The following is a 12,500-nucleotide window of genomic DNA, read 5'->3' on the forward strand; positions in this document are numbered from 1 at the left end:
AATGGTTGAAGTACGAGATCAAATTGTGACAAGTTTAATGAACACGATTTAATTCTTTTAATGACTCTGTCAGTTTTTTGAATATGAAATGTACTTTTTTGTTCAACAAATTGATTCCTTACTAATGCTCCTTTTAGTTGTAATTATATTGTGAATAAAGAAATAAAAAAAAGAATTAATTATCATAAATTTATTATTAAAAAACTCAAAATTATAGCATTATATTTTTTTTAAGTTAAATAAATATTTCTAAATATAAAAAACAATTAATATATTTCAAAAACAATTAATATATTTAAGTTGCATACCAAGTCTATTTTAATCATTTTACATACCCACAGCAATTTAACATCAAAATTTACCAAACACTATTACACTGATTTTAGAATCAGCACAGCTACTATAATTACAATTTACCAAACACTCCGCTGCTTCTTGTAACAGCTGCTTCTTCTTTCAGCACAACTAAAAACAATTTTTTTAAAATCCGCAGCAATACCAAACTAAGCCTCTATCTCTTTAAAAGTTGTACCAGTACTTATCGCGATTTTATTGAACGGTGATGATGAGATTCATCGCTCCAAAAGGAGCTGCAAACAAAATACCATTGATGATGACTACATAGAAAGTGAATGTGTTGAGAAAGCTTTCTATTTTCATTATTAAGGTTATTATTACCTAATCTATTTGTCGTTTAGGCAATTGCGCAATTCCACCAAACTGTTGGATATTGTTCGCCCATATTTATGTTTAATTAAGAGAACATCTTGAAGGAGTAAGTATTAAGTAATCCTGTTATTTTATTAAAATACGAACTTATTACTTTTTAATTTCTTTATCCGCCTAAATATTGATCGTGTTTAGAATTGATTCTGTTTTTATTTTTTACGTTTTTCGAGATAAAAAAAATAAAAACGTTTTCAAAACGGCATTTGACGCAATAAAAACAAAAAACAGAAATGAAAATGATTTTTTAATTTAATGTAAAATAAGAGAGAAATGAAAAACAATTTTAAGTTGTTTTTCATTTTTTGTTTTCATTTTCTCCTCTTTCGAGCAGAGAGAGAAAAAGAGAGACATTAATGAATTTGTTTATCTTTTGATAAAACTACTAAACGCATTTTTAAAAATAATTTTTATCTTAAATTGAAAACGTTTTCATTTTTATTTTCATACAAAAAATAAAATTATTTTAAAATGAGTTCTAAACGCGCCCGTTATATCCGGCAAGCCATGTTCTTGTACTGATTGAAATGGATTCTTCATGCCTAATTGTTTTTTTTTTTCCTTTTTGATCCTTCTCGTTTCTAATTTGGAGCTTCAAATACCGGTTGGCCATAAAACTTCGAGCTGTCAAGTATTTGGGTCTATCTATACAATATCGTTTAGGTTTATAAGTGATATATATATATATATATATATATATCATGTTGCAGTTCCCTTTGATTGATAAATTAGAAGGACATTAAAAACAAACGTCTTCCTTTTACGTACACGTATATGAAAAACATAAACGACATATGCAATTATTTCTTAATTATGGTTGTCGACCCACCATTAACTAACTAATTACAAACAGTATAAGATCACACATATAGATCCGATGAGAAGGAATTTAAACATATGTAGCTGTGGATTGATAAATTCATATCTACCAACTACTTTCCATTATTAATCCTGAACGCAACTCTCTCTTTCTATAATAGCATATATGAGTTCAAATCTCTTGTTAATATCATGATTATATTTTTAATTTAAATTTTATAATTGTTTATTAGGATATATTTTATATTTTATTTTTAATTTAAGTTAGGATCATGTTTATCTATGAGTATTTTGAATTATGCTAAGATCATTTTTAAAATATCTATAATTACACAGTGGTTGTAATTCTTATTCAGATAATTTGATGATGATCAATAAATATTGAGCTTTTTATTTCTTCCTCTTAAATTTTGTTGTCCCTCTATTTCTATCACCTCGTAATTCTTCTTTATCTTGTTTCTATTTGTCTTTTTAATTCTATTCTTATCTTTAATTTCTATCTCTGTTCTCAATTTTATCCCGGTCCTAAATTATTGTCACTCTAATAAAATTTTGATATCTTATTTAATTACTTAATTTTTAACATTTTATTTCTATTTAAAGTTGTTAAATTTAAATCACATGATAAATAGTAATGAAGTGATAATAAGTAGAACAGGAAAATGTATACAGTAGATTTGGACTCACAGTATATACATCTTTGTTTTTTTAATATATATATATATATATATATATATTCACCTCATTATGGAATTTTATAGGAGTGTAACTGACAAGAAAAACACAGCATTTAACACATTGCGCAGATAACTTGTTGCACAGTAAAAGCTCAAGTCAACACATTGCGCAGCTTCTAAAATAACTCGTTGCAACACTAACAGCTCAAGTCAAGCCTTAACGGTGATGGATGGGTCGTGGAGGGAGGAAAGTCAGTCAGTGGTTGAAAGTTTGTGGTGTGGAACAGTTGCTGGCTTTGAAAACGTGATTTTAATTCTATTTATCAAAACGGTATTTTCTTAGAAAATTTAATATATATTCTACATATATTCTAAGAACAGTAGTTATTAGTTACCACAAAAAATTTTGTTGTATTTATATATTATACACATACGTATATCTTGATCTTGAATAGCAGGGATAATGTAAAGTGAGAATTTTAAAATTTGTCATCTACCAAATTTGCAAATAGCAGCTAGGCTTCATAATAATCATATGAGCATATATTTTTTTATTTTCTATTTTTTGCCTGATACTATTTTGGAAAATCCCTTCCCTTTACAATTTGATGCTAAATTCTAATACGTTTAAGTCAGTTCCTATATGTCCCAAAATCAAATTCCCCCGGTGTTCTAACATTAAATTTTTTTTTTTTTTTTAAAAATCCTGTGGTGTTCTTAAAAATAAGTAAATAAATTGCCATGGCCCATGGTTGTACTTTTTTTTTCATTTTTATTTTAAGAAAAATTTTATGATTGAACTCATACTTGTAATTGTCTGATTCATTCATGAGTGTGACATTTAAAATAGTAGTTAAAATCGTTAATGACTAGAAAAAGCAAAACAATGTGCCCCAAGTCTACAATCACTTTCCTGTAATGTGAACCTCATAAAAGTTGTAAATTTTGGATCAAATATGAGAACGCAACAAAACGTCAAAACCCAGGAAGGAAAAAGAAAAAGAAAATGCACACTTTTTACAGTTTATTACACCTTTACACGTGCTATGAATATATAATGTGTATCAAATATCAATCGAACTTGCACTCTAATTCAGAAAAGGAAAAATTTTTATCGCCTCATACATAGATTTGTCTTTTTCTAATGGGACATGTGTGTGTGTGTGTGTACAGTTACAGATTACCTCTCAGATTCAAGACGTATAAAAGTTGCATATTACTTAAATCCCACGCGAATTAATCATCATTCATCACCAAGAGCCGCTACAACAATTCTTTGCTTAATTTGACGAGCCAAGAAGATTGCGTGCGTGTGTGTCCACGCGCGTAAGGTGGGAAGGAGATCGTGATGAAGAGAAAACTGGGAAAAAGAAAAGAAAAGAAAAAGAAAAATGAATGAGCTTTCAGCTATGGGGAATTATCAATAAACCAAAACGCCATATATAAAAGAAAAGGAGAACCAAAATGATGTAATGTTTATGTAACTTTACCACCTTGGCTATTTCCGAATCTTGTGGGGAGCTATCAGAAAAAAGGCAAAATTTTTCTTTATGGGGATTATTGGAACGTGCTACTATTTTGATGATTTGGGTTTTGTTCAATTCCTAAGAAATTAACTTTTGTTTTTATTAAATGTATATGTACATGCGAGAGAGAGAGAGAGAGAGAGAGAGAGACTACTAAGCAAAGCAAACATTTTTTTGTTTTGTTTGTTCTGTCACCAATCAGGAATGTTTACCTTTTTATCAGTTCGTCAAAAAAATAAATAAAAAAGTGGTCTTTTAATAATTATTGGTGTTTCTGTTTCAATTCTTTTTGTTATGTTTGACCTGAGTAATTTCCTGACACCTACACCTCATTTATGTTAATTAAATTTATTTAATTTTGAGTGCTGTGAGCATTTGATTGTCCGTGTTTATTTCGGATAAGTGTTTGGACAGAGGAGGAGTTGTAATTTATAATAATAATTCTTAATTCTTATTGTTGAGAAAGAAGTAAGATTCTTTTTACACGGATTTTTTTTTTCTTTTGGGGATTTTGATTTGATTTTTAAGGGCCTAGGGTTTACTTCTTTTTCTTCTTTTTTTTGCCTATACTTTACTCTTCTATTTTCTTGCTTGTTTATGATTTTATTATAGGAGGTGCGAACTCGGGCGTTGTGGGTCGTTGATTTTTCTTGATTTCCTCATCTGGGGTTCGTGAAAGTTCCTCTTTTTCTCATCTGGATCGGTGGGTTTTTTTTCCAATTTCCCCTTGATGAAAATTTCCCTCTTTTCTCGCTCGATTCGTCGATTTCCTTCAGTTTTTGAGGGTTTACCACTTTGATTTCGATCAGTCGGCCAAAATTGGTTGATTTTTTGCTCTTTTTTTTCCCCGAGTTCTTCGTCATGAGATTTGACCTTGATTTTGAGGGCATTTGTGCGAAAGATTTCTGGGTTTTGTCTTGTGAAGTCGTTTTAAGCACTGTTTTGATCTGATTTCTTCTTCTGGGCAGTGAAAATTTGTGATTTTGCAAGTATTCTTTGTTGGGGAAATTGATGCTGTAATCTGGTTGGGTGTCATGGTTTTTCCAATTATAGTTTTTCTCTGAGGACGTTGAGGGCTTCCCACAACTAAAGGAAGTTTTTTGCTATCTGGGCATTGGGAAAAAGGAAAAAGAAAAAAATTAAATGTTTCATTCTCAGGGTTCTTCGAAACAAACTTGTAGTCTTCTTGCAGTCACTTGTGGGAACGTCTCTGAATCCAAACGCAAAAAGGATGTGCCGGAGAATCGGTCGCTGTATCCCTTCCCGGAGTTGATCTCTTCAGGCCGTTTGGAGGTGAAAATTTCAGTTTCTTATGATTCTTTATATTGCATTTGAATACACACACACACACACACATATATATATATATATATATAGTTGTTCTTAGATTAGAAGGTTAATGAAAATCTTGCATTCACATCAGTTTGTTTGGGATATTGCATTAAGTTAGTTGCTGCTTATAATGCAGGTTCAAACTCTGACCAGCCCAAGCAAAGAGGAGTTCTCTAAACTCCTTGAATCATATAAGCCAAATCTTGTATACTTGCAAGGAGAACAGCTTGCGAATGATGAGGTTGGGCCTCTGGTTTGGGGAGATGTCGACCTGTCGACCCCTGAATCAGTGTCGGAGCTCTTTGGCACTACATTGCCTACCACGGTGTGTAAATATCTCTTTTGTGCTTGTAAAGTTCATTTTGCATTGCTGTATACATGGCCTGTTCTCTTTTGCAAATGATGATTCTCTGCATTTTTGTTATCTTTATTATCGGAATGCCTATTTGGTCCGTTTAGTGCTAAATTTGAGCGTATGTTAATCATACAGTTCTTATAAACCCGTGAAGTTGTAAATGTAACTTTTAAATTCCCCTTATTGTATTGTTGTTGTTGACAAATGTTAAGGTTGTGGAAAGAAAGTCTAAGGACAAAGAAAGCATGAATTAATGCAAAAAGTAGCAGTGTCTAGAATTAAGAATGTATAGTTATCATTGCAAGTACGAAATAGATACATATTTCAGGGGTTACTAGTCGTTAAACTTGTAAGCTATGAAGATATTTTAGGAACGGCTATTGTATTTTGTATGTAGTTTGCATTCTTTTTATTTCCCATGTTCTCTCTGTAATATGTGCTTCTTTTACTTTGTGCATTTGATCCCATCTATTTCAAATTTTGATGCAGGTTTATTTGGAGATACCAGATTGTGAGGAGTTGGCAGAAGAGCTTCACTCGAAGGTCTTTTCTTCTACATGCACTTGTTATTTTGAAATTTATTGCTAACGATTATTGCAATAGTGATTTTAAGAGCCAAGTAAAGAAGCCTGCAAGATAAATGGTTAGGATGTCTGGTTTATTGACTCCGGATGCTTTTCTCTGTAGGGAGTTCCTTATGTGATATATTGGAAGGACAGATTTTCTCGCCATGCTGCTTGTCACTTTCGTAACGCATTACTTTCAGTTGTAAAGAGGTATATAATCCTTGAATCTTCTTATATTTATAAATCATCTGCAAGATTTGCTTCTTCAAATACTTTATCTATGTAAATATCAGTGTACAGTGTACACTGTGCTGTATAACAATGAGAACTAAACAGTAAAAAATTTATTTCTCCTCCTGTAGATCATTAGTCTGGTATTTGGATGTCATTCTTCTAATTCTTGATGACACGCGTTATCCTAGGCATCTGATACAACCGTTTTATTTATAAGCCCAGAAGCGGCTTGAGGTTACAGTTTATAATAATTTGTTTTGTGAATTTCAGTTCATCAACCCATGCCTGGGATGCTTTCCAACTTGCATATGCTTCCTTTAGGCTGTACTGTGTACGAAACAACCATGTCCTTCCTTCTAAGGGCCATGAAATCAGTGACGAGCAAGGGCCATGTCTTCTTGGAGACCGTTTAAAAATCAATGTTGATCCTCCTGCAGCTGATGTAGAGGACGATGAAGATGGTTCTTTGGATACACTCCCGGCCATAAAGATACATGACGATGACTTGAGCTTAAGGTTTCTGGTTTGTGGAGTGCCATCCACGTTGGTAAGCTCAGTCGTACCTTTTCCTTTAACCATTTCCAAATAATTAGGTTTGTAGTTTTTTTAACTCATGCAAGCATATTCTGTCACGGACATACCATCCATTTTTCGATACATGAGATACTCTACTTATTTTCGTATTCACCATCACGTATTTCAGGATGAAAGCGTATTAGAACCTTTGGAAGATGGTCTGAATGCCCTCTTGAACATTGAAGTAAGTGATACTTTGGTTGCCTGGATTGAGTCCCTTGATTTGCTTATGTTTTCATTTTTCCTTCATAATGGGAGAAATTTGTCTTCGTGAAAATTCTTCCTTAAAAATTTGTTCCACGCATCAAGTGCAATGTCCTTATTTGGAGGAGTCGTTTTCTTAGGAAATTGAATCGTAATTTGCTTGGTCTTTTTCCGTTTGCCTCTCTAGGATTTTTATTGGTGCAAGAAGTTCTCACATTCTGGTTTTCATTTCTCCTGTTTTTTTTTTTTTTTTAGATACGTGGGGGCAGGCTTCATGGCAAATTCAGGTATGCTGCATCTTTGAAATATTTTCTACATTTACGTGTATTTATCATTACCAGTTGGTTGGTCCATAACCATTTACAAAGGATCCATTGTGGGTGTCTGTAACTTTCTTCCATCAAGAGAAGTTCTTATTTATTTATTTATTTTTAATGATAAGTGGAGTTGTCTGCCTGCTTATGCTCTTGGTAAATCTTTCTATTCCATTAACAATACCACTATAATGTTGTCAGTGCTCCTCCACCACCGCTTCAGGCAGGGACATTTTCTCGTGGTGTTGTGACCATGAGATGTGATTTATCAACTTGTAGTTGTGCACACATTTCAATTTTATTGTCGGGTAGTGCGCAAACTTGCTTTGATGATCAGGTAATGCTAAAGAAGTTTATGTGGAAATGTTGCTCTTTTGAAGCGATTGGTGTTTTACCTTGTATTCTTTGTTCATTTTCAGCTATTGGAGAATCATATAAAGAATGAAATAATTGAAAATAGCCAACTAGTTCGTGCACTTCCCACGGCAAGTGAGGGTAACAAACTACCTCTGTCTGAGCCTCGGAAATCTGCTTCCATTGCTTGTGGAGCAACAGTGTTCGAAGTTTGCATGAAGGTTCCTGCCTGGGCTTCTCAGGTTTTCAACTATGTGCTCTCTCTCTCTAGGAGCTTTGTGTTATTGGATAAGGAAAAGGAAGCCATTCTATTTCTTTTGATATCTAATGTAATTAATGTGTTTGTTTATGGCTACATTTCCAGGTTTTGAGGCAGCTAGCACCAGATGTTTCTTATCATAGTTTAGTGGCACTTGGAATTGCCAGCATCCAGGGAATACCAGTTGCTTCTTTTGAGAAAGAAGATGCTGAACGCCTGCTTTTCTTTTGTTCAAGTCAGGGGAAAGAGATCTCAAATGACTTGGTTTTCAGCAATCCTCCTCCTTGGTTGAGACCACCTGCTCCTAGTAGGAAGAGGTCTCAAGAAACAAGCCCGGGCTCTCATGATGGTCACCGGGTTCCAAACCAAGTTGTTTCTAAATCAGAGGAAGAGGACAAGGAGAGGGGGCCGAGCAATGGAGTCAGCTTGCCCTTACTTCCAGCGAGGCAAAGATTGAAAGTTGCTGCAATGAGGCCTATTCCTCATGTTCGGCGCCCTAAGATGACACCGTTTTCTGGAATTTCTGAGGCAGATGGACATGATGGAGGCCAAGTTAAGGCTATTGTTCCAGTTGCTCCACCCACAAAGCTCAGTATTGTAGGATTAACTCCTTCTGCCCAACGAAAATCATTTTCAAGCTCATCACAGGCTAAGCAAATTATTTCCTTGAATCCGTTGCCTTTGAAGAAACATGGTTGTGGTAGGAGCTCAATACATACTTGCTCAGAGGTTAGTTGTGTTCTTTTGAAATGATTTCAAAGTAAACTTGGTCCTCTGTGAACCATCCAAGTATTGCTCTAATTTCTCTAATAGTCGTATTTCATGTGCAGGAGGAGTTTTTGAAGGATGTGATGCAGTTTTTGATTCTTCGAGGACATACCCGTCTTATTCCTCAAAGTGGGCTTGCGGAGTTTCCAGATGCCATACTCAATGGAAAGCGTCTTGATCTCTACAATTTGTATAAAGAGGTGACCCTTTGACCTGAACCTGTCTTCTAAATTCTAGAGCTTTTTACTGGAAGAATTCTCAGATTGAAAAGTTTTTGTCACTGGTGTTTTCAGGTGGTTACCAGAGGTGGTTTTCATGTTGGTAATGGCATCAATTGGAAGGGGCAAATCTTCTCTAAGATGCGCAATTACACAATGACCAATAGAATGACTGTATGTCCAATATTCTTGCTCCGGTTCCAACTTTTTTTTAGAAATAAAAAATTGGAAAAAAAAAGTTATGAAAATTACAAAGTAGGAAGTAGGATGAAGGATGAAAAAAATAAGATATTGGTGCAGAAATGGGAACAAAGTATGATGCAAACACGATTACTTGCAGAAGATTCTTGTAGGGCATTAAATTAATATTTTTATGTCTACTTCGAAAGTGGTACATTTACGACACAAATCTTTTGTATTAGATTTTCTTTAAAAAACAAAATATAATACTTAAATCTCCATAACTATTATTTTGTCTTTACAGGGTGTCGGAAATACGCTAAAAAGGCATTATGAAACTTACCTTCTAGAGTATGAATTGGCTCATGATGACGTGGATGGAGAGTGCTGTTTATTATGTCACAGGTTCGGATTTTATGCCATGTTATTCTTTGTGATTAAATTCTTGGCATAGTCAACTATGATTTAGTTGCAATTGCAAGCACAACAATATATCTATATATATATATACATACATAAAATAAATTTAAAAAAAAAATTGAAGTTTGCTTACGATGGGATTTTCCTTGTGTTCTACAGTAGTGCAGCAGGGGATTGGGTAAACTGTGGCATATGTGGTGAGTGGGCCCATTTTGGTTGCGACAGAAGGCAGGGTCTTGGTGCCTTTAAGGTATCATTTCTCACTCCATAACAATCACCTTTTAACACCAAACTAGTTGTCTTTATCTCTGTATGTATTGGCTTAGTCTTTGTCAATGATTCGAGCGAACTGCACGTTGTTAATTGTTTGTATAATCATATTTGTTCTTGGAATGCAGGATTATGCGAAAACAGACGGGCTCGAATACATATGTCCGCACTGCAGCGTCAGTAATTTCAAGAAGAAATCGCAGAAAGTATCGAACGGATTTTCTCAAGGACTAACCGTCTCACGGGCACTATAATTCATTTTTGCATTGGTTTTTATTATTTCGCTCTCTGATTACAAGGTCGCTTTCTCCCCTGGCCTGTACGAGGAATTGTTTATTTTGTTGGAATATCGGGATTGCGATATTCATTCCACTTCAATGATGGTCACACTGCTACATGTGGAAGTAAGGGAATAGGAGGAGAAAGAAGAGAGGGGAGAGTGGACATGAAGTAGGCAAAGTATAGAGCATACTAATGTAGGAATATCTTTATCCTAGTTGTAGCCAGGAAACTTCATTTTTGTCTCTTTTGTTTTTTGTTTTTCTTTTCTATTTTGGGGATTGGGCTTTTTGTGGGGTTTCGGTCGACAAATCCATGATGTTATAGGAAAGGGTGGTTGTAAAATATATATACATATTTCCATTTTCCCAAATGGACATCTATTACTAATCTAGTTTCTAATGAAGCCAATGGTTACTGTGTTAATCTATGATTGTGTTGAATCAAGTTGACGCATCATAATGGTTACATACTCGTTTGATGGGGTTAACTTTGCGACTCTTGAACTTGTAAAGAATTGATAGTGCGAGGAACTTTTACCTCAATAAAATGGTTTTGTACGTGCATTTTCATGAATAATATGGGAAATACTGGAAGCTAAGAACACAAATTTGTGCTTAATATGTAGGAAAAGGTTGCAATGGACATCTTATTTTCTGTTGAAGTTCACAAATTTGCACGTACTGCGCCTGTTTGCTATGCTGGTTTAGGGAGATTAGATAGGATTAAATTTTAATTCTGCGGTTGGTGAACATTTTTAAAGGACTAGATTGGATAAATTTTTGTCCAACCCATGCTAAAATCCTCTTAGAAGGAGATGTTGCTATCACTGCGGAAGCATAAGATAACTGATAACTTTTAATTAGAGCACATTGTGAAAACCATTAGGGACTTATTTGTAAATTTTTATAAGATTTAGGGGTTAATTGTACTTTCATAAAAATTGAGGGATCAAAAATGCAATTTTTCTGAGTAAATATTTTTTTAAAATTTATATTTTTGCTCCTTAAGTTTAAAATTACAATTTGACCCAAATTTTATTTTTATTTTTATTTTTATTTTTTGCAAAAACACCCTTATCCTAATAACACAACACCAAATAAGATTGGATTAAACTAAAATTTAATCATATCCTTTCCTATACATTCCAAGCCATTATCCTAAAACTATTCTATCGAATATTATCCTATTATGCTTACCAAATGGGGCTTGTATATGTACTGTGTAGGAAAAGGTTGCAATGGACATGTCATTTTATGTGGAGGTAAGTTCATTATGCATTTTATTGGTCAATAACATAAGAAATCGGGGATAGTATTGTCAAGAACTTAGAAAAATTAGGGATCCCAATTGAGCTAATTTAGTATTCATGTATTTCTGTGAATAATATAGGAAAGATTTGAAGCTAAATAGCTAAAAAGGGTAAGCTCGCGCATATGCATATGCATCAATAAGTATTTACACAAAACTTTTTATCATTCATAATTTATAGTTTAAATCTTAAATTCCTTACTTTGGTATTTGAAACTCTAAATTTCATAATTTTTGTTAACGTAATCCAATTGAGACATTTTCAATTTTTACTCAAGATAAAAATTAAAAGTTCCAACTTGTTACTCAAGACAAATAATTTTGAGACATTTTCGTCCATTTGTAAGAAACAAAAAATGCTCATTAGCTGTTGGCCTAAAATTATAAGATGTCTAAAAATGAAGGGTATGTTTCTAAAAATACATATATATATATATATATGGATATTATATATATAGAGGATGAAAGAGAGAACAAAGTTTGCTTGGTGCTAAAGCTTTTCACTCGGGAGAAAGCGCAAACGACAAGGGATAGTCTCAGAAAAATAGGAAGAACATGGGTTCTTGGCCTCTTTAACTTTTAAACAGAAAGGTTATAATTTTGTTAGTTTTTGACACAATTTTACGTGTAAAGTCTTCACAAGAAATCCACGATAGTAAATGGTTTTTTTTTTTTTTTATTTAGCTTATCCCATTTTTTAGGTATTTTTTTTCAACTTTCAACTTCCTTTTCGTTTAAGTCAAAACTATTGTTTAATTGTCCATATAAACAATGTTGATGAATATTATTTTGATCACAAAGAGATGGTTCATTTTTCTTTTTATTGGTGTATTTTCTGTTCACATTTCTCGGATTAAAGTTCATTTTTGTATTTCTGACATGGTTAAAAATTAGAACTGAAACACGTTTGTACGTACTGTATGCATTTCTTAGAAATTCACATTAATTTTCGTATGATTTTTCTGGGCAAAACTGGTCTCTAACGTAAATTTTAGTTCTAGACAAGTAGAATCCTAAAATACTGTAAAAATGCCTTCAAGAATGTCATTTTCTTTTCCGTCATTTTTCCCACATGGATAATGCCAAAAAAAAAAAAAAAAAAAAAAAAATTA

The 12,500-nt window shown here is 33.3% G+C and overlaps 1 protein-coding gene across 1 annotated transcript; it reads left to right on the forward strand.

Moving 5' to 3' along the window:
• Positions 1 to 4,274: 4,274 nt before the first annotated feature.
• Positions 4,275 to 10,641, forward strand: LOC21400982 (AT-rich interactive domain-containing protein 4). The gene is made up of 15 exons (XM_010098245.2): positions 4,275 to 5,041; positions 5,217 to 5,405; positions 5,925 to 5,978; positions 6,123 to 6,211; positions 6,506 to 6,782; positions 6,939 to 6,995; positions 7,271 to 7,302; positions 7,531 to 7,666; positions 7,749 to 7,925; positions 8,048 to 8,671; positions 8,773 to 8,910; positions 9,004 to 9,102; positions 9,413 to 9,513; positions 9,688 to 9,778; positions 9,927 to 10,641. The coding sequence occupies exons 1-15, from the start codon at positions 4,892 to 4,894 to the stop codon at positions 10,050 to 10,052; spliced, it is 2,340 nt and encodes a 779-aa protein (XP_010096547.1). The 5' UTR covers positions 4,275 to 4,891; the 3' UTR covers positions 10,053 to 10,641.
• Positions 10,642 to 12,500: the final 1,859 nt, after the last annotated feature.

Source organism: Morus notabilis, unplaced genomic scaffold (assembly GCF_000414095.1).
Source record: "Morus notabilis unplaced genomic scaffold, ASM41409v2 Scaffold1315, whole genome shotgun sequence".
Lineage (NCBI taxonomy): Eukaryota > Viridiplantae > Streptophyta > Magnoliopsida > Rosales > Moraceae > Morus > Morus notabilis.